Below are 23,556 nucleotides of genomic sequence, written 5' to 3'. Positions count from 1 at the left end.
GTTCAAATCATGACCCCGGGGTCAAAATTGACCCCGCCCCAGGGGTCACTTGATTTTACATAGGAAAATCTTCAAAAAATTTCTAAAAATAAAGCAGAAGGCCTAGGTCTTAGATATTTCACTTGTAGCATTGCCTAGTGGACCTCTACAAAATTTATTCAAATCAGACCCCTGGGGTCAAAATTGACCCCGTCCCAGGGGTCACTTGATTTTACATAGGAAAACCTTAAAAAATCTTCTTCTCAAAAAGCAGAAGCCCTAGAGCTTAGATATTTGACATGTAGCATTGCCTAGTGGACCTCTACTAAAGTTGTTCAAAATCATGACCCCCTGGGTCAAAATTGACCCCCCCTAGGGGTCGCTTGATTTTACATATGAAAATCTTCAAAAATTTTCTTAAAATAAACCAGAAGGCCTAGAGCTTAGATATTTCACGTGTAGCAATTGCATAGTGGACCTCTACAACATTTGTTCAAATCATGACCCCGGGTCAAAATTGACCCCGCCCCAGGGGTCACTTGATTTTACATAGGAAAATCTTCAAAAAATTTCTAAAAATAAACCAGAAGGCCTAGGTCTTAGATATTTGACATGTAGTATTGCCTCGTAGACCTCTACAAAATTTCTTCAAATCATGACCCCGGGGTCAAATTGGCCCCGCCCCATGGGGTTACTTGATTGTACATAGAAAAATCTTCAATATTTTCTAAAAATAAACCAGAAGGCCTAGAGCTTAGATATTCGACATGTAGCATTGCTTAGTGGACCTCTACAAAATTTGTTCAAATCTTGATCCCCTCAGGGTCAAATTGACCCAGCCCCAGGGGTTACTTTATTGTACATAGGGAAATCTTCATAAATTTGCTTAAAATAAACCAGAAGGCCTAGATCTTAGATATTCGATATGTAACATTGCCTAGTCGACTTCTACAAACTTTGTTCAAATCATGACCCCCGGGGTAAAATTGGCCCCGCCCTAGGGGTTACTTGATTGTACATCGGAAAATTTTCTAAAAATCATCAGTTTGACATTTGAAACATATTACTCTGGTGAGCGATCCAGGGTCATCATGACCCTCTTGTTGTTGGGTTTAACATTGCACAGACACAATCACAGGTTATATGGCGACTTTTCAGCTTAGATGGTGGAGGAAGACCCCAGGTGCCCTGCCATTCATTATTTAATCATGAATGGGCACACGGGTAGTCTCAACTACCAACCTTCCATAAGCCAGCTGGATGACTTCCTCACATGAATAATTCACACCTCTACAGAACAAGGAGTTTTTGTCTGAACAAAAAAAGGTTTTTAGAAAACATTTTAAGAGAGTAGTAGTGCTGTGTTTAAAGGTTAGACAACAGTGCTGCTGACTCGCATTCAACTAATATCCTGTTTTCAGTGCTTAGTGGTTACTGACTTTGGTACTGTTTTGGGCAGTACTAATCTATATACTGGATGCTGGGAGGTTAATATAACAACTACCATGGGTTTGACTTGAAATAATGTAGTAAGTTGTTCCTATTTATTCCAGGAGGAGACTATTGCTAACTATCCATGTAAAGTTTTTTTTTAAATGTTTTTCTAGAATACCTTTCTATCCAGTTTATCTTTCTGTTTCACCTTTCTAAAGATCTTTCCATTTTGGCAGTGTTTTTTTCTGGAAGAACAAAGATTATCTGATTATAGCCCTTCTTTTATCCCCGCATAATATGCTGTCAGGTTAGAAACTTACAAAGTTAGAGTCACTAGAGACATTTGAACAGTTTTAAATTAGATTTTATATATGTAACTGAATAAAGGCAGGGGGCGGATTTGGAGACTTTCTGAAATGTCAAAAATATTGTAGTGAGAGTCCCAAAATAGTAAAAGTGAAATAGTTGATTGAATTACCAGACTAAAGGAAACACTAATAGAGTTTCCAGACTGATCTGTAAAGGAACTAGGGCCCTAATAAGATTTTATATACAAATTAAGGGAACCTCTTGCTCTGATAAGATTATGAATTTTTCATATAGAACTTAAGGAAACTGGTGTGATTTCTCGTCAAAGATGCAACTTTCTTCAAGGATGTTTCAAGTTGCCCAGGCAGTTGAGGATTTTCTTGCAAAGACAATGATCATGAAGTAATTAAATAGTAATTATAAGTATATGTAGTATAAACTTCCTATGTGACTTCTCTCTCTTTTGTATTTTCCTGCAAAGACAATGATCATGAAATAATTAAATAGTAATTAAGTATATGTATTACAATCCTTAGAGAATGACTTTCCCTTGGTAGTATAGGTATGCTTTGCCAAATGGTCCTCTATACTGCCAACTTTTGAACTTAAGTTATTTAAGGTTTTCATATATATTTCCATTTTGGTCATTTTAAGTCTGTATGACTGATTCAGTAAGTTTTAACTAGGATAGTTAAATCTGAAGTAGCCGTTCTGAACTGCTTTTGATAATTTGAAGCTTTTTTAATTTCTGTTTTTTTATTAGCTCACCTGTCACAAAGTGACAAGGTGAGCTTTTGTGATCGCGCGGCGTCCGTCGTCCGTCCGTCCGTGCATGTGTCCGTCCGTAAACTTTTGCTTGTGACCACTCTAGAGGTCACATTTTTTGTGGGATCTTTATGAAAGTTGGTCAGAATGTTCATCTTGATGATATCTAGGTCAAGTTCGAAACTGGGTCACGTGCGTTCAAAAACTAGATCAGTAGGTCTAAAAATAGAAAAACCTTGTGACCTCTCTAGAGGCCATATATTTCACAAGATCTTCATGAAATTAGGTCAGAATGTTCAACTTGATGATATCTAGATCAAGTTCGAAACTGGGTCACGTGCCATCAAAAACTAGGTCAGTAGGTCTAAAAATAGAAAAAACCTTGTGACCTCTCTAGAGGCCAAATATTTCAAAAGATCTTCATGAAAATTGGTCAGAACGTTCATATGATATCTAGGTCAAGTTCGAAACTTGGTCACGTGCCTTCAAAAACTAGGTCAGTAGGTCAAATAATAGAAAAACCTTGTGACCTCTCTAAAGGCCATATTTTTTATGGGATCTGTATGAAAGATGGTCTGAATGTTTATCTTGATGATATTTAGGTCAAGCTTGAAACTGGGTCACGTGCGGTCAAAAACTAGGTCAGTAGGTCTAAAAATAGAAAAACCTTGTGACCTCTCTAGAGGCCATATATTTCATGAGATCTTCATGAAAATTGGTCAGAATGTTCACATTGATGATATCTAGGTCAAGTTCGAAAGTGGGTCACATGCCTTCAAAAACTAGGTCAGTAGGTCAAATAATAGAAAAACCTTGTGACCTCTGTAGAGGCCATATTTTACATGGGATCTGTATGACAATTGGTCTGAATGTTCATCTTGATGATATTTAGGTCAAGTTCGAAAGTGGGTCATGTGCCGTCAAAAACTAGGTCAGTAGGTCAAATAATAGAAAAACCTTGTGACCTCTCTAAAGGCCATATTTTTCATGGGATCTGTATGAAAGTTGGTCAGAATGTTCATCTTGATGATATCTAGGTCAAATTCGAAACAGGGTCATGTGCGATCAAAAACTAGGTCAGTAGGTCTAAAAATAGAAACACCTTGTGACCTCTCTAGAGGCCATACTTGTGAATGGATCTCCATAAAAATTAGTCAGAATGTTCATCTTGATGATATCTTGGTCAAGTTCGAAAGTGGGTCACGTGCCTTCAAAAAGTAGGTCAGTAGCTCAAATAATGAAAAACATTGTGACCTCTCTAGAGGCCATATTTTTCATGGGATCTGTATGAAAGTTGGTCTGAATGTTTATCTTGATGATATATAGGTCAAGTTTGAAACTGGGTCAACTGCGATCAAAAACTAGGTCAGTAGGTCTTAAAATAGAAAAACCTTGTGACCTCTCTAGAGGCCATACCCTTGAATGGATCTTCATGAAAATTGGTCAGAATGTTCACCTTGATGATATCTAGGTCAAGTTTGAAAATGGATCATGTGCCTTAAAAAACTAGGTCAATAGGTCAAATAATTAAAAAAAACTTGTGACCTTTCTAGAGGCCATACTTTTCATGGGATCTGATATCTAGGTCAGGTTTGAAATTGGGTCAACTGCGGTCAAAAGCTAGGTCAGTAGGTCTAAAATTAGAAAAATCTTTTGACCTCTCTAGAGGCCATATTTTTCAATGGATCTTCATGAAAATTGATCTGAATGTTCACCTTGATGATATCTAGGTCACTTTTGAAACTGGGTCACGTGCGGTCAAAATCTAGGCCAGCAGGTATAAAAATAGAAAAACCTTGTGACCTCTCTAGAGGCCATATTTTTCATGAGATCTTCATGAAAATTAGTAAGAATGTTCACCTTGATGATATCTAGATAAAGTTCAAAACAGGGTCACGTACCTTTGAAAACTAGGTCAATAGGTCAAATAATAGAAAAACCTTGTGACCTCTCTAGAGACCATATTTTTCAATGGATCTTCATGAAAATTGGTCAGAATTTTTATCTTGATAATATCTAGGTCAAGTTCAAAACTGGGTCACATGAGCTCAAAAACTAGGGCACTATGTAAAATAATAGAAAAAACGACGTCATACTCAAAACTGGGTCATGTGGGAAGAGGTGAGCGATTCAGGACCATCATGGTCCTCTTGTTGTTTTTTTTTTGAAATACGCACTAGTACTGTTGCTCTAGCTGTGTTTGAACCAATACCTGTCTGAGCAGCAGTCTCCTTGACACTACACTGTGTATACAGTTGCTACCAGTAGCCCATTCCAGAAGACTGTAATTTGAAGTGGGAGGGTTCTTAAACATGCCAGGTGTAAAGCACCCATACATGGGACTCTTATTCTAATGTTTGTAAATTGAGTTGGAGGAGCCGGAACTCAAACTCATGACCCCAGATTTTTTAGTCAGACTATGTTACCACTGAACAACTTTGTCTGCTCTAAAAATATACATATAAAGATTGTAATTAGTATTTGTGAACAAGTTTTTACAGTTCATTAACCATCTTTATTTGTATTTTAACACAAATGATTAAAACTTGATTTTCCCCAATAGTAGATGAAGTAACACAATAAGATGCTCTGTAGTTTCTTTGTTGATGTTTATTTTATGAGATAATCAATGATCATGCAGCCATTCAGGATGGGTATTTAATTTGCTGTAATTTCCTGTAACAATCAGGTGTTCACTTCCTACACAAAATGAATGGCAGCTCATCAATCATTCATATTAGTCTCCAGTAACTGAGTTTAGGGGTATATAAGGGAGGTAAATCTGAAATGCATATGATTTCAATAGATTTACATAGTTACTTCCCTTACAGTAGCATCTCACTAAGGACAGTTTAAATTTATGTATTTATCAAATATCAGGAATTTATAAAAGGGACAAAAGAATTATGATGTATTATAATAAAATGTACATTCCAACAAGAAGATGAAAGGTGGGATCTCACAAGATCAAACATCTATGGTGACAGTTTGTATTCTTATCAGTGGTTTTGTAAACTTGTCACATATACAATACTATTCCATTATCAGTTATTTCTTTCAAGATTACAGTCATTTTAAGTCATTTTTATAGCAGAGTTTTGAATATTTACAAGTATGGTGTACCGGTACATTTAATTTGAAGAGGGAGAATGTCCAGAAATATTGGGGAAAGGCTTATATTGTCATATTACTACATTTAGTTATTTATGTGTGAAAAATATTGTTTAAAAAATAGAAACTGTGTTAAGAGACATTTCATTTATCTTGTGTATAGGTCTGTAAACCAGCAGGAATATAGAACAAAATCACAGCCCTCCCCACCTTCATTGAGTAAATCTAAAAACTTAAAAAATAACAAAAATGTCATAAAAATTATAAAGGTCTCATTTTCCAATTTTATTTGAAATGAATATACTAGGGTATATTTGAAAATAAATCAAAGAACAGATTATTTCAAATTTACCAGGGAAGTGTTGGGGATGGGGTCAATATTCTACATATCCATATTCCAAATAAAGAATTGTGAAAATCATTTACATAACTGTTACTAGTCTGGCTACTGACTAGATAATCTGTTGTTTTTTTAGAAAAAATAATTCTGATATATATTCTGACTTCATCAGTCTTGGCTCTGATTATGTTTTTTGAGAAGACAAGGGACATAATTGTACTAAATTTGAATAGCCTCGGGAGTTATCTCCAGTGAACAAAACAAGCAGTTGCCTCACTAAACATGTAACAAGTTGCTTGTCTTGCTGTTGATGTTGCTTTTGCAGTTCCTTCATATCAGAGCTCCAGATAAGGTCCGTATTTTCATAAATATGAATTTGTTAGGGGTCGGATACAAATTTATTTTAAAATCTGGCCGTATCAGTACGAATTTATTTTAAAATGTGGTCGTATCAGTACGAATTTATTTAAGGTTTCGATGGAGGCCTTGAGAAACAAAAATCAAACAACACCAAATCATAGAAAGAAAGAGTTGTTTGACATGAAAATTGAACAGCATGTCAGGGGTCACGCTGTCGATCGCCACTTGAGCCATTTGCGACAAAAAATTAAATGTGGCTCCGAAATTTTCTAATTGGCGAAAATGGCCCGAAGCTATGTCTGTCTGCAAAACTACAAATATTGCCAGTTTTACGAACCAAAAGGTGTGAAAAATCGATAATCTGTGTAGACACAACATCCGTTATTGAAAGGGAGGGAGCAAATTTGCAAAATTTTTATTTGATCAGGCAGTTAATTGGCGATAATTAGATTATACTTCTTTGATAATTATAATCATCAATTTATGCACTTGATACGATTTTATGAGCAGTTGGCCGTTAGACAAATTTTCTATGATTGCCGAGGATTAGTTTGGGCAAACACAAATAAAAATGCTTTAGACAAGCAGAAATTATAAGTATTGAATAGCTATGATGATAGAAAAGCAATAAAACATAGGTATTTTATCAAATATTTAATTCCAACTTACGTTTTCCGAATTTGTCACCCGTTTTCGCGACCTTGATTTTCGGATATTTCTGTCATTTCTGACGAGATTTTTTAGTGCAGCCTTAATAAAAAGCCAAAAAGCAGTGGCTCAGAGAAAAAAATTCCCAGTGTGACCCCTGCATGTAAAACATGTATATTACTTTACGAAACAAGTGTCAGTATACTGATATAAACATTGAATTCCGGAAAAGGGCTGCCTAAAGGGGCTCCACTTCCGGACAGTTAAACGCCTTTAAAAACTCACCATTTTCAAAGAACTGTTACACATGTTTGTTTTGATGCATTTGCAATAGCGTGCGAGTGGTGAAATTTCGCATAACAAGGTGGAACATAGTTTTCAGCAATTGTTTATCTTTTTTTCTTTACAAATGGCATTCATTTTCAAAGGGAGACAACTTTTTCTCAAAGATTACTTAAAATAATCGGAAAAAGTTGTTTCCCTTTGAAAATGAATGTCATTTGTACTTAAAACAATCGGGAAAAGTTGTCTCCCTTTGAAAATGAATGCCATTTGTAAAGAAATAAAGATAAACAATTGCTGAAAACTGTGTTCCACCTTGTTATGCGAAATTTCACCACTCGCACGCTATTGCAAATGCATCAAAACAAACATGTGTAACAGTTCTTTGAAAATGGTGAGTTTTTAAAGGCGTTTAACTGTCCGGAAGTGGAGCCCCTTTAGGCAGCCCTTTTCCGGAATTCAATGTTTATATCAGTATACTGACACTTGTTTCGTAAAGTAATATACATGTTTTACATGCTGTTCAATTTTCATGTCAAACAACTCTTTCTTTCTATGATTTGGTGTTGTTTGATTTTTGTTTCTCAAGGCCTCCATCGAAACCTTAAAATGTGGTCGTATCAGTACGACATGTAAACAGTATCACGAATTTCAAAGGAAGATTGAGCCATATCGCATGTCTGCGCCAGGTTGCGCATTTGGTGGTCTGTAACCCAATACATCTTTCCGGTACTTTCTTTAATTAGCGAAAAGCAATAGTCTAAGACTGGTTTAGTACTTTCATGTATTATTTTGCTTCTTTTTTCTCAACCTACCAATCCAGTCAAAATAAAATGGCAGCGCGCTGCAGCGCTGTGCGAGAGGCAGGTCGAAAAAGAAATTAGAAATTCAAAAGAACACGCTGCTTACATATGTTTCTTCTTCAGCGGAAGAAATAAACATTGAAAAAGACATTATTCGTCCGATTGTTGATGAGCTCATGGTTGCTGCTACAAAACCTGCTAAAAAGCACGATGGGTCAAAGTTGCAGCCAAAGACGCTTGACAAATGGAAACAGCAAACAGCAGTTTCCTTGGCTTGTCGTGGATAAAATGGAAAACGACATACAAATTACTAATTTTTGTCTGTTATCTGGTAGTACTATTACTAATTTTGCAAAATATCAAGTAGTACTGTTACTAATTTCACAAAATATTAGGTAGTACCGTTACTAATTTCACAAAACAACAGGTAGTACCGTTACTAATTGCACAAAACCTTAGCTGGAGCTGATATTATTTCCTGACGTTTTCAATTTTATTGTAAAAATATTAATTTTCATCAGAGTAAAACGTTCCATTACTTTAGCTGGTGTTTTTAAAGTAATAAAGTTTTCATTTAGAAAAAAATGGATTTGATAATTCACTTAACTTTGCCTCTAGAACTGAAATAAAAGCAAAAACAAATCATTTTATATCTTGTTTTATTTTCAATTAAATTACATGTCTGAATTGTATTTTGAATCAGATAGGGCAAAATACTACCTGATACTGCATACAAAGCAGGCCCACTCTCAGGTAAAGAAAAATGTGTAAACCTGTGTTTCCTGTACAGGTACTGTACATACATCCTGCATGTAGGTATGAAAACTACAACACACAGTGTTATAAACACAGTGTATATTTATATTTGTATTATTATTGCATAATCAGTGTCATTTTATGATAACAATATACCACATTTAGGATAATTGATTACAGGCTTCAGGGCATTCGGGATGTTAGCACTTAGGCACCCCTACCGAGTTAAGTAGACCAAACCAGCCTACTTTATCAAATGAAAGCCTACTATCAGATAGTAACAGGGCTTTCGAATTTGGTGTAAATCACCTTTAACAGGTTTTACACTTTTCGGACTTTCGTTTACAAATTTAAGTCTTTACAATTTATCAACAATGAAATATTTTTGGATAATGAAAGTGAACGTTACCGGAATATTTAAAATATAACACAGTTGAAGGATTTATACAAGATGCATTTCGATGAGAAGAAGAAAGATCTGTATGGATATAAGTTGCTTCTTTCAGCATGGATTGTTCTCTGTGGAGCTACACTGGTTCATGGCCAGACATACAGTGAGTGAAAGCATCAGAATATGTTGATGTACCTGAAGAATATACTGTGCATCTTTACCATTTGTCTTGTTTTGTATCTGTTCTGTGTGTGAGTCTGTGTTGAAGTTGGGTCCTAGTTGCAAATTAAGACTCCATGGTTCAACATGCTGAAAGATATATTAGCTTTGCACAAGATTTGGATAAAAGATGATTTGGTTAAATATAAAATCATATATTTGAAAACAAGCTTATGTTCCTTCAGTAATCAAAATCCTTCACCTTGATCACACCAAGGATCTACTTTTTTCAGATAGAAGCAAAATTGTTTGGTGTTATTCAATATTTTCTAAGGTCTGATGGTTTAATATTGAATGATTGGCAGTGATTGTGAGATATTTTGCATATTTTTTTGTCTGTTATAATGGGTGGAAGTCGGACAGGGAAATCACTTATTTATCATCCTGCAAACCAGACAGAATTGTACAGCTTTTTTCTGGCAGAATGCAGTCAGTTTTCTTGTATTTCACAGTGTTCAGCTTCACACACGGACACACACACCACCAATGAGCAAGGGTCACTTTCGCAAAAATTGCAACAGTCAAAATATTTGTTGTTAAAAAATGAAGGGAAAAAGTGCTTTTTATTGTTAGAGAAGTGTTAAGCAGTTAAGAACAGGTCCAAGAAAAGTCACAAATTAGCTGTATAGCTAAGTCTAGCTATATATAGCTGGAAATAGCTATAAAACCAATAATAATTGTTCAATATATGTCAATATCAAATATAAACAGTTAATTATCCCATCCAAATGGTTTATGATACAAAAGACAATCACACAGAATGGAGATCTTTGCATACATGTTGGGAATTTTTGCGATAAGTCATAACAAAATTTGTCTTATGCAACAACTGACACATTCTTCATTGATCTATTGCAAAATATTGCTGCATGTATTAAAAGTGTGACCACAAAGATCTTGGTTTTTTGCTATTGTCTTTCATCTTATAAACCACTGGGACGCGATTATGACCATTTTACATTTGATTTTGACATATTTGGCATTATTGCTATTGGTTTTATAGCTAATTCTAGCTGTATATAGCTAAAATTTGCAATATAGCTAATTTGTGACTTTTCTGGGACCTGAAGAATACAGTTTCAGTAAATTTAAGATTACAAGCATCATAAATAGTGATGATTCTTAAGACTTGATACAGATCCAGTGACATATCTTATCATTTTCACCTGAGCCAAATATTTAATATAGTGAACCTGAGAATATATTTAATAAAGATTCCTTGTTCATTATTCTGTTAAGAAAACAAATTGTTAACAAAATTTGCGCTATGTAATTTACAACAGGAACATATTTGAACAAGCAAAATGAACAGGTATATTTCAATCGAGCATATTTTCTATATTGATTTTTATACTGCCAGATCATTCAAATATTTTATTTGATAAGGGTTGGGCAGATTTGTTTTTCCTAATCCCAGATTTGTTTCCTTCATATACAATTCTATATAGACTATAATATTTTAATGTCCGGCTTGATCTCACTTTTCTTACTATCACATTTCATTTTGATAAATTTCTTTTGCTGAAGTGGGTCCATTTATTCAGCATTCTTGTCACCACATCATGTGAAAAATTTAAAACCATAGCTACAAAGGAAAAGCAAGCCAGTGACTGAAGTATTTGTGGAATGCAGGTAATGATAAATGATGATAAAGTTGAAACATATAACAATTTAATTAAGCTGATTACACACACTGTTTATACTACACTGTCATCACTTTCCCACCATTTATGTAAATTACCAGATCAACACTTTTTACTGTGCTTCTGTTATTAAAGCGGTTAAATATTAAACATTTTATTTCTCTTAAGCTGACCGAAAGGAGAAATAGGTTTGTCAGTTAAGACAGTGGTTGTGTAATGACTGCATGTCGTGAGGTCATGGGTTCAAACCTCTGAGCTATAACAGCTGTTTAACTTACACATTCATTTAAAATTAAGTAAAGAATCTTCAGGCATTTTTACAGTCATTAGTTAAATCATTAATAGTATTAACTAAACCAAATATTATAGGTATATGACCTTTTGTGTTGTATTATCCTTGCTTAGGACAACATTTAGGCTAAAAGTCTAGACTGTACATGGGATAAAGAAAGGTCACTGAGGTCTTATTTGTTGCACTGCACAAACATTTTGACAGTAAGATGCATTGCTTTGACAGGTTACATTAACCATTTGATAATTTTTGAGATCGTATTTGTAGAAGTCAGGTTTTAGTCCCCAGGCAGAATAGTCAGAATATACCAATAATTTTAAGAAATTAGTATTTTATTGCTTTATTTATGGGTCACAAATACTTTTATTATTTCCCTGTTTCTTTAAATCAAGGTAACATAAAATTTTACCACCTAAGTATGACAAAAATGAGTGCAAAAGCAATAAAATGTTGTGTGCACTCAATAAAAATTTCCCATCGAAATATGACAAAAAAGAGCACAAAAACAAAATGAAATGCAGTAATGCTGTATGTATTCAATTAAGGTGTTTTTCCTCCCCTCCTGGAGATGTAAAATTGTAAATTGTAAATGCCAGAGACATGACATTATGACAAATAATTGGTTGGCAGATTTACAATGGGTGACATCTTGCCCAATTTCCTGATTTACAGTAACATCCACAGGAGAATAGATTATATGAGAGAGAGAAAAAACAACTTGAAATAATTGATTAATTGTTATTAAGAATGTTTTGCATTGAAAAATGGCATTATGATATTTTCTGTTACATTTGTTGACATTCTTTGGCAATTTTTGTTTTTTAGTGAAATATATTTTGTATTTGTTAGGGAGATTTTCATGAATATTTCATTTGTCTGTCTTTGTTCATCAAATTAGTAAGTCAGGTTTTATGAACCTTTAGCCCCAAGGTGACACGTGATTCTGCCTTTGCGACCAGCGCAGACCAAGATCAGCTTGCACATCCGTTCAGGCTGATCATGGTCTGCACTGTCGGCTATTCAGTCAGTAAATTTTCATTGAACACCCCTTCGAATATTATATGGTACTGCCAGAATTGAATGATGGACCAGTCCATTTTATAAATTTAGCAGGATAAAGGTTTGATAATTATGGGCTTGGGGCAGGAATTGTCCCCCTGCTAAAATGGAACTCCAACTACTTTCCTTGTAGCAAGTAAAGTTTTAAATGGATAGACCCCAGACCCTTACTTTACTTCGCAACATTCACCGTCTGTTTCAATAATTGACGAAACTCCTGTAATATTAAATTAGATATCATCTGAAGGAGAGTTGTGGCCCTTTATTTGAATATGTACTAAGTTTGAGATGGTAACTTAAAGTAAACAGTATTCTCTCTAATGTTCTAGCTGGTGTACATAAATCCAAGTTCTGAAATGCCAAAATACAATTTTCATTGGAATTTTGAAGTAATCTTACAATAGCAACAGATTTGCACACTTGTAAACTATAATTGAAGAAATAGGTAAAAACGACACACTGGAACCCCAGATACACATGGTCAAATTTAATATTTGCATGAGGGCAGAGTGCTGAGTAATCTTGCTGTAAAAAGAAACAGCATTAACATGGAGTATTTAAAAGCAGAAAGGTATCCTTGGAACAAAGTCCTCTCTGGATGAATATACCCACTTATTTTTAGTGTTGTTGCAGGGAGGGGTTTGGAAGTATATATTTTGACATATGCGCAGACTTTGGTCAAGATACTCGGGGATCATCCTGTCATTTTCCACCTGAGCCATTTACTATAATCTTGTTGAAGTAGCTGAAACTTTTCATGTGACTTTTGAAATGAGGCAGTTTTTTCTTCCCTATAAAATATTCTGACAGTGTCACTTGTCAAAAGTGGCTCAAAAATTTTTTTTAAGCCAGTGTAACCCCTGATACCTGAAATATATATCAATTTTAGCTGTAACAGCATTCTGTCAACTTTCCAGTTTGATAATGGACCACAATATTAAATTTATCATCTTCACTTACAAAAGATATCTTCTTTCAACATTGGCATTCAAATTGACAATTAAATAAAGCTGTTTTTGTTGATATAAATGGGTTATGTCTGTTCTTTAATGTGCTGGTAGTTCAACATGGATATGTGACATAGTATTAAGATACCTGAAATTCTAACCAGTGAAAATCAGCGGAAACATTGTTAGTTGACATATAGTTAGTCTTGCCCCTCACCAGTGTGGTTTTGAAAGCTTACTTTAGGTGCAGAATTCTTCATGCAGGAAAGCCATCTGGCTGGCTTATAAAAGGTTTGTGGTTCTACACAGGTGCCTTTCAGTGCTTTAAAGCATGCCTGCAGGGGCATCTTAGACGTCTTTTTCCACCATCAAAAGCTGTAAAAGTCACCAATTTTGTTACTGGCCTAAACCCAACAAGAACAAAAAAAAAAAAATTATAATTTGCTACTAAATAAAATCAGATCACATTTTGATATATGATTTAATTTGTCAAATTGAGTAAAAAATGAGTTAACCTACAATGAAAAGAAATTACAGAAGTATTAAGCTTGTCTTGAATATTCGTTGATAGCTTGTTGGACCCATTGAAAATAAGGCAAAATGATGTTTATGTGGCAACATGTTTTGGTTAATTAATATTTTTGCCTATAATTTGCAGTTAGGGTCCTCGAAATATGCAGTTGAGCACATTGTCATATATTTTGAGGTGCTACAGAGAATAGATATAGGCTCTTACTAAAAACAGTCTCAAGTAAATTACTTCCAGAGTTAAGCAGCCATAAGTGTCTTTGTTTTTGATATCAAATATGAATGTTTAGCAAATATGTCTTCTTCTGCTGAAGGTATGCCAAGGAAATTAAGATACTTATCCTGCAGTTTATCTTTAATTATTGAAAGCAAGGTAAACACAATTACGTGATTGTGAGGTCTGGGGGAAATAAGCATGGGAGAAGATTCACTGTGTAAATATATTGTAGATAGTTGGAGGGAGTCTCAAGTGCACTTCTGGACTTTTCACCAAGTGGTTGATAAACATTTTTCAATGTCCAAACCAAATAAGTTTTTGATAATACCAAATGCCATGTAAATTTGACAGCTTATGATTAGGGAGATAAATTACAAGTTTAAGTTGACTTAAGGTATTTACTTTACTAGAAGCTGTTAAACTGCAAATGTAAGGCATTACATTTTGCTTAATTCAAGGAAATTGTTAGTGGAGGACATACAATGAAAAAATATGTAAAATGATTGAAACAAAATTTTCCAAAGTCCATTTATTTTAACTTTTGCTCTCTGGTGCTTATCTATGGACAAACTCAGACTAAAATCTCAGCTTAAACTTGTATTAAATTTAACTTAGGTTAAAATCTACCATGAATAGTTTGAAAAACAGTTTGAATGTATTTAATGGTAAAATCATGTGTAATTTGTCTGAAGGGAGTCTTAAATTATCAGAAAAATCTTTGCTGCCAGTTTAACAGTGCAGCAATAAAATGATCAGGGTCAGCCATTTATTTTGATGACCGAAGTTAAACCCCATAATTGATGACCTTAATAATATGATGGAGAATCTTTTCCTTCAAGTCACGAAAGGAAAATTATAGCAAACTTTTCCTTTTATGGAGTTTATGTCGGTACTTTGCTGAACAGTTTATCTTTGTAATGGACCATTTAAAACACCAAACCATGCGTGCATGTGGTGACACTTCATTTTTAATATTATTACAAAAATACAAAGGTAATCAATATTTTATCATTGATCGTCAGTGAGAAAGAGTTTCAAAAGATATTAAATTTGTAAAGGTGTGTTTTTATTTAATAACATTTGTGCAAGCTTTGTCGGATATGCTAACGAAAGGCTTAGTTTGAAGTTTGAAGAAATAAAACTTTATAACTTATTTAACTACAATCTTTCTAGCTCTGATATATTGGTACATTCTTTACAACTGAACAGGTCTCTCAGTCTCTTCTTTAAGATAAATCATGCCCCCTCTCTCCTATTTGTGTTTAACATTCGCCCTAGAGGTCGGCAGTCTCTTGAAAACACTATCCTTTCAGTCTGTTGGATTACAAAACCCTTTAGAAGTCCCATAATTATAACTGATTGCAAAGATACATTTCTTGGAAACTAGTCTAAAATCTTCGGCATCTGATTATGGTTTTCAAACTGACCATGCAAATGGAAGACTGCATTTTCAGACAGTATTATATCATTCTGGTATTCTGGTTAAGTTTGAAGTGACGTGTAAGAAGGTAAGGTTTTTTTTCAAACACTGGTTTGCTTTAGTTAGTGCAAAGGACACCAAGGATAAAGAGCATGGGCTGTAACACAGTAAGACAACTATAACAGGTGAGTATAGTATATGTGGTACAGTACATCAGGCTCATTTCTTGCTCTTAGCTTTGACCAATCATTACAGAGTTTGACAACAGATCTGTGTTTGACATTGTCTATAGACATTTTTCATTGAAAACTGCCAGCAGCAACAGTTCAGGGCTTTCTGTAATTCAATGTGGACATGAAAGTACAGTTGTTTATTATGCATTGACTTTTCAGTTCCGCCCAAGATGCTCGATTATTCACCTCAGTCATTTCATCAACCTCTCGGCTCAAATGTTAAGATATTCTGTAGAGCCGCAGGATCACCAAAACCATCAGTTTCATGGACTAAAGATGATAGACCTTTACATTTATCCTCACGTGTTACGTTAAATCAAGACAGCAGTGAAGTTTTAATAAATAATCTTCAGGAATCAGATGGGGGGATTTATAAATGTACATTCCAGAACACAGTTGGGCTTATAGCTCAGACAGTACACCTTATTGTGGAAGGTAGCTATTCTCTTTGTTGTCTTGTGTCATGTGTGTTTTGTGTTCTATATATGTATATGTTTTATGTTTTTCGTTTCTTTGTCTAGCCAATCTGTCCGTTTCTATTTGAAGGAAAACTGTTATGGCATGTTGAGAAAAACTAGTAAAAAAAAACCTGCCTCCTTCCTTGTTTAGAGTGTCTACTTCAAAATTTATGGACGATCCAGTATAATAGGGATTGTTCAGTATAATTTGAATCAACCACTTTTCAAATTAAATTAACCATATAAGGTTTATGTCGTCTGTATAATGAAAAAATAAATTTTATTTGAAAGAAGTTTTTTGTAAATTTGTTGTAAGACTGTACAATCATGTTCTTTTTTAGGCCAAGCATATATAATTGGTCCTCCATCTAACAGGACTGCAGTCCTTGGTCAGAGAATACAGTTTACATGTGAAGCCCGGGGATACCCTGCTAACATTACTTACAGATGGTAAGTATGATATAATGGCACATTCCAGCTTTTTGAAATCATTCATACTTGGCGACAAGCAGTAAAATCTTGACTCAGCGTTGTAATCATTTCTGGCCTTAAAATGGATCATTGTCCTTTTACTGTTGTATTATAAAGGTCTGCTGATGCTATGGATTTTGCATATTTCATTACCTCTCAAACATATCCTACTGTGCTGTTATATTTTGCTTGATTACTTTATATAATTTCAAAGGATCTTCGTATAGATTTTGATAAAAATATAGGCTCATTATTAAAATGTTGCCACTTTTTTCAGTTTCAGGCTGCTGTTTATTTAAGAAGTTATATTGACCTTTATAATCTAAAGTCTATTCTAACACGATTCGATTCATTTTCCTATTAAACAAAGAAGGCTGAAAATGGTGAATTATTATACAACAATTCACTGTTCTGACGTCACAATTATTACGTCATAGCGTCAAACGGCGTAACGGCACACTGGAAAAGAAACCAATCGAAAACTGGCAAATATTTAATGAATGCCACCAAGGATGTACTTTAAAGTCCTTGGTAACGTGTTAGAATCGAAATAATATATCTCATTTAGTGATTTGCTCTTGAATAAAATCATTGTTTGTCGTTCAGATGCGTATTATTATATCACTCTGGCTGCGCCCTCGTGATATAATACCTTCACATCTGAACTTCAAACGATTTATTCAGCGACAAATCACTAAATGAGATGTATTATTTCTTAAATATTTCACAATTTAGCAACCAAGGTCACATTAGACAAGCAAATTATAGATCTATAGTGCATTCATATGCTATTTCATTATTATCCCTGATGGAACTGTTTACCTAACTTATTTTCCATATAAATTTACATTGCAGGTATAAGGACACTAAAAATGTGAACACATTACCAGGTTTTGGAACACGTATAACAATCACAGACAGAGATGGCAGCCTCATTATCACCATAGTAGAAAAAGAAGACATGGGCTGGTACCTGTGTCGACCTAGCAATGGAGTAGGCCAGGACCCAGAAGCTGGAGCTTACCTCAATATAACTTGTAAGTGGGAGAAAAAGTGTCTTAAGTTTCTTAAGCTTTTTCGAAAAACTATTGAACGAATAGAAAAAGAGTCTTGGATATAACATAAGTAATGTCTTATTTGTGGTCATGACTATGGCAGGAGTAATCACACTAACGCAATTGGCCGCCAGATTTAAATTCAAGTAATTTGAGCTGATAAAACTGGATGTTATCATTCAGAAAATTGAAAAAAAAAAGTTTTACTGAATGTTTAACAGGAATGCTTTTACATGATGTATGAAAGTTATGTTTTGGTTATAATTTTATTGTGAGTTAAAGAAATGTTAAATTAAATGGGCAGTCCATAGGCAAATTTACTTTCACATGTAAGGCTCAGTGGGAAACTTCAAAAATCAGTTTTCAAAGTAATTTGACAGAAATGTTTCTTGTTATACCTGTCTGGGCATTGCAGCTGTGGCAAGCTTTATAAGGCTGTCATGGCCCTCTTGTATTGGTATATCTATTTGTTATTCAGACGAGCCAGAAGTTCTGGTTGACCAAATGCCAAGGAGTTCAATTTGGGCCTTAGGATTTAAGGAAAAACTTGACTGCCCTGTAGATGCAAATCCACCAGCTTACAGTATACTCTGGACCAAGAATGGTATGGTGCTTCAACCTACGACCAGCAGATTGACAGTCCTGGGTAATGGTACCTTAGTTGTCAGCCAGGTTGCCATGTCAGATTCCGGAAACTACAGATGTACCGCCATCAGCTCAATTGGTAATGGGGAATCGGATATTGTACAGGTGGAGGTGAAAGGTAAGATGTGTAAAGGTATAAAATCACTAGTAACGTGCATGTTTGAGATTTTTTAATTCTAAGGTCATCGAAAGTTTTCATTCTTTTTTATTTGCCTGTTAAAATTTTATTTTGCTTTTGGATGACTTAGAAGATTGACTTGGTAGCTGAGATAGTCTAACCAGTGGCATGTTTGTGAACATAGTTGTCCAGTTACATCCTTCATTTCATCTCATACATTGAAACATAATGTTCATACTTCCTTATGAAAAACAAAAGCGACACCACAGGATCCATAGTGAGCTTTTAATGAGTCAGCAGAATTGGATGTCTGACAGTGATGGGGATTTAATCAGAAAAACTTAATTTGGAGCTTTTAAGGTTAGTCATACTGTAAATATGTTTTCAAGGCAGTTTTTAAACTTAATTGGGACACATTTCCAGTCTGTTTAAATACTGCTTTGAAACTTTTGGTGATTCCTTTTCCAGATATCACACTCTTGTACGTACTATATCTATATCTCCAATATAGGTTGCTTTAACCTTCAGCCTGCTGTAGTGATTTTGCCTTTGCGACCATTGCAGACCAAGATCAGCCTGCATGTCTGGGCAGGCTGATCATGGTTTGCACTGTATGCTATTCAATAGGAAAATTTCATGTGAACACCCCTTTGAATAGTAAGTGGAACTGCCCATATTGAGTGATAGACCAGTTCATTTTAGAAATTTAGCAGGGTAAAGGTTAAATACAACCAATACGTCAACAGTTTCAGGGCAAGTTTGATGTTAACATTGTTTGTTATTTACGAACTATTTTTCAGACCCACCAAGGTTTATCATCCGTCCAGATGACACGTATATAAAAACTCTGGGTCAGTCTGTTACAATGGTTTGCTCAGCAGCTGGGACACCTTTACCACTGATTACATGGAGGAATAAGGTTTTATTATATGTTTGTAGTAGTTATATTTCTTCAAGAAAAATAAGAAAGTAGTGTGGTGAATAGACAAAAAATATATACATGATAGAATTGTCCACCATTGCACCATCATCAGTAAAAAACTTGGTTTTTTATATCATAAGTAAAATTAGCATTTATGACTTGTTTATTTAGAGAGTTTTACATTTGTTAGCAATTAAAAGACAGATAAAAATCTGTAACAAATCTTCTACAAAACTGTGTCCTAGAAACTAGATATTTTGCATATAGCATTAGCTGGTGGTCATATGTTATGATCGTTCAAGCTCATCCCTTGGTCAAAGTTTGGGGCAGCTACAGTTAAGGTTGGACACCATCAACAATGAAATGGTACGATACAATAATGATACCAACAAACCAAAGCAGCATTTTAGCAGTACTCCTTCTGGTACCATGATATCAGACATATGAGAAAGATCGTTGTTGGTGTTATGCAAAATGTAATAGACACTAACTTTTTCCCTCCTTTGGGTTATCAACTTATATAACAGTTTCATAAGGGCTGCCAGTTTATTTCCATCAACAGATATGGTAAACATAAAGTGTAATGCAATGCAAATTATTCAAAATTATTGGAGATCATCAACTGACTAGAAAATTAAGACTTTGTTACATAGAGTTTATTTATAACAGAAATTAGAATTGTTTATCCTTCAGAATTCTCCATTTGCTCATGTTCCCCACTCATGTACTTTTTGCAGTGGAAGCACACACCACTGTCAGTTTTTCTTTGGATTTATTCAATATTTGGGATTTTTGTACACTAGAAATCCTGTCATATGAACAATTTTGCCTTAGTGAATTTTGACCTAATGATCTTTGATTGCCAGCCATAGTTTTTACAATAACTCATTTTTTTTCTGAAAACATAACTTAAATTTCGATAAATGTTATATATTATAATTGATATAAAAACCATGTATGTTATTTACAAAATCAGTTTATAAGCTAGGAAAATCAGTGTGTCATCACTCACATGAAATACAAAAGGAAAGTGAAGGGAAACAGCTATGACCATTCAAGAAAGCAGTTTTAAATCAGTTAGTCTTTATTCTGTTTTACCTAGAATTGACCTAGGGAAGATGGTGTTTCCTATGTCTGGTAAAAAATTGGGGGGCAGTTATAGTGGTCAGTGTTTTAATTAGAGTTGACATAGGGAAACACAAGCTAGTGTTTTCCTCCTCCAGTTGGCATCCTAAGGCCCAATATGGGTATCTGTTTGTAAGTGGCCTTTCTATTGGCGAAATTGAGTTTGCTTCTAAAAACTGAAGCAAAAAGTAAAAACCTCTCTTGAGTAAACTTATTGACAGATTTTAGTCAGTCAAAATTTGTTACATCATCACATTGACCAGTTTCATCTATTTCAGTAGGCACAACATAGCTGTGAAAATTGTTACCGGTTATTAGAGAAGTGATAAAATCAAATCTGTTGTCTCTTCCACTTGATATCCCGAAAATTCAACTATGTTTAGAAGTATCTGTGCTGAGTGTTAAAGTGCTCTGTGTGTGGAAACTGCACTCTGTGAAATCATTTTGTTTGATAGGAGAAAAGTGGTTTAGGCCAGAAATTGACAAATTTTAAAAGATTTCATGAACAGGAGTATTGTCTGTTAGTTTTTGTATTTAATTTTGTGGATTTTCACTACCACAAACTTCATGAAGATTAGTTCTCCATAAAAAATAGTGATTTCACAGTATGATTGTGTGTACTGATTGCAAATATTTAGGAAGAGCTTAATAAGACATTAACACTGGAAAAGATATCGTGAAAATCAGACTACAAACAAAAATAAGATTGTCAATTTAAATATTATCAGTTTAATAAAACAACAGCCATTTGTGGAACATTGACATCACTGTTCATCCATTAAATGAGGTTTTGTCTTTGGCAAAATTTAATTAAAATTTAATGCAATTAACTTTAAGATGTACTCTTTTACATACATACAAAGTTTCATTATTATTTAAGAAATAGTAAGTTCCAAATCGTGGTTTATCGTACTAAGAATAACCCGTGTTTTGAGTTCTTATACATAAAAAATATATCACGAAGGCCATAGGCCTGAGTGATATATTGTTTTGCATAAGAACAAAAAACTCCGGTTCTTCTGTGATAAATCACACTTGGGAACTTGTTATTTTAATTCTAACACGACATACTAGTATCAACAGTGATAGAAAAAATGGTAACTACTTTTGACGACTGTGCTACGCACCTGGATCGGATGACGTCACTTCACACGCATGGGTTATCGCAAAATAACTGTTGACTGATGTTCTTCTATGTGTATATAGGTTGTTTGCTGGTCGTGTTAGAATATATGACAATCTGCAAAATATGATTAATTATAGTTTTTAGCTCGACTATTCATAGAATAGTGAGCTATTGCACTCGCCCATGCGTCGGCGTCGGCGTCTGCGTCCGCGTACGCGTCCCGATTTTGGTTAAGGTTTTGTATGTAAGCTGGTATCTCAGTAACCACTTGTGGGAATGGATTGAAACTTCACACACTTATTCACTGTGACAAACTGACTTACAATGCACAGGTTCCATAACTCTATTTTGCTTTTTTACAAAATTATGCCCCTTTTTCGACTTAGAAATTTTTGGTTAAGGTTTTGTATGTAAGCTGGTAACTCAGTAACCACTTGTGGGAATGGATTGAAACTTCACACACTTATTCACTGTGATGAACTGATCTACATTGCACAGGTTCCATAACTCTATTTTGCTTTTTTACAAAATTATGCCCCTTTTTCGACTTAGAAATTTTTGGTTAAGGTTTTGTATGTAAGCTGGTATCTCAGTAGTTACTAATGGGAATGGATTGAAACTTCACATACTTGTTCACTATCATGATTTGACATGCACTAAGCAAGTCCCATAACTCTACTCTCTTTTTTTTCAAAATTATGCCCCTTTTTCGACTTAGCAGTTTTTGGTTAAATTTTTGTATGTAATCTGATATCTCAGTATCCACTAATTGGAATGGATTGAAACTTCACACACTTGTTCACTGTCATGATCTAACATGCACTGTGAAGGTCCCATAACTCTACTTTGCATTTTTACAAAATTATGCCCCTTTGACTTAGCACTTTTTTGTTAAGTTTTTGTATGTAAGCTGGTATCTCAGTATCCACAAATTGGAAAGGATTGAAACTTCACACACTTGTTCACTGTCATGATATGACATGCAGTACAGAGGTTCAATACCTCTACTTTGCATTTTACAAAATTATGCCCCTTTTTCAACTTGTATTCATTCAATTGACAAGGCTGTTGAATAGTCGAGCGTTGCTGTCCTCCGACAGCTCTTGTTATTTAAGAAATAGTTCATAGCAAAAGAGTGCTTTAACACTATTTATGCATGATGAGCGGTTATACGTTGGACGTAATAATTTTACGAGGGCAAAGCCCGAGTGAAATTATTTGTACGATGAATTACCATCTGAGTGTATAAATAATGTTAAAACACGGTTTTGCCATAAATTATTTCGATTTTAATATACTCTTCATGGTAAACAGTAATAAAATATAGTAGCGCTCTTTCTTGGTCGCAACACAAAACATTGACGTCATCGCTTATTAACGTGATGTCATTCTAGCGTAAGTGTGTTTTAACAGAAACAAGCATATTAGAATAATTGATTTACCATATATGGTAATGCCTTATAAGTAAATACCAAGGACATCACTGTGTCTTAGTGACTGCTGCTTCATTATAGGGATAATGTAAAAATGGCTGCATCTTTCTTGTTTGTAAACTGACTTTAATTTTTTGCTGCCACTTCTAATCTGTTTTTTATTCTGTATGTTTGCAAATGTTGCATATTCCCCTTGAATGCACGTTAAAGTTTGTCTGCTACTAATAATATTTATGTCTTTTCAGGAAACTGGTACTTTACAGTTTGATGGTCGTATACAGCAAACTGGTGGTAACCTTACTATACGCAGCTTACAGAAGTCTGACCACGGTGTGTACGAGTGTGAAGCCAGTAATGAAGTCCGGAAAATAGTTGTCAGCACATTGTTAACAGTACAGAGTAAGTCTCCTAACTGTATACACAGGTAGTTGTAAAGTTGCTTATCAACTACTGCAAAAACAACTCTT

At 34.6% G+C, this 23,556-nt stretch overlaps 1 protein-coding gene across 6 annotated transcripts in view; it reads left to right on the top strand.

Moving 5' to 3' along the window:
- LOC123561484 (uncharacterized) overlaps window positions 1-23,556 on the top strand; it is a 310,602-nt gene that overhangs the window by 253,851 nt on the left and 33,195 nt on the right. For 4 of the 6 annotated variants that reach the window (XM_053553139.1, XM_053553140.1, XM_053553141.1 and 1 more), the window contains 6 exons: window positions 15,896-16,171; window positions 16,536-16,644; window positions 17,521-17,702; window positions 18,199-18,483; window positions 19,284-19,402; window positions 23,335-23,488. In XM_053553139.1, coding sequence (XP_053409114.1) covers window positions 15,896-16,171; window positions 16,536-16,644; window positions 17,521-17,702; window positions 18,199-18,483; window positions 19,284-19,402; window positions 23,335-23,488 — 1,125 coding nt within the window. Of the gene's footprint in view, window positions 1-8,854; window positions 9,342-15,895; window positions 16,172-16,535; window positions 16,645-17,520; window positions 17,703-18,198; window positions 18,484-19,283; window positions 19,403-23,334; window positions 23,489-23,556 lie in introns of those variants that run through there. The other 2 variants (XM_053553143.1, XM_053553144.1) reach the window with 2 other exon arrangements.

The sequence above is a fragment of the Mercenaria mercenaria genome, chromosome 10 (assembly GCF_021730395.1).
Source record: "Mercenaria mercenaria strain notata chromosome 10, MADL_Memer_1, whole genome shotgun sequence".
In the NCBI taxonomy this organism is placed as follows: domain Eukaryota; kingdom Metazoa; phylum Mollusca; class Bivalvia; order Venerida; family Veneridae; genus Mercenaria; species Mercenaria mercenaria.
This window is presented reverse-complemented; position numbering and strand designations above follow the sequence as displayed.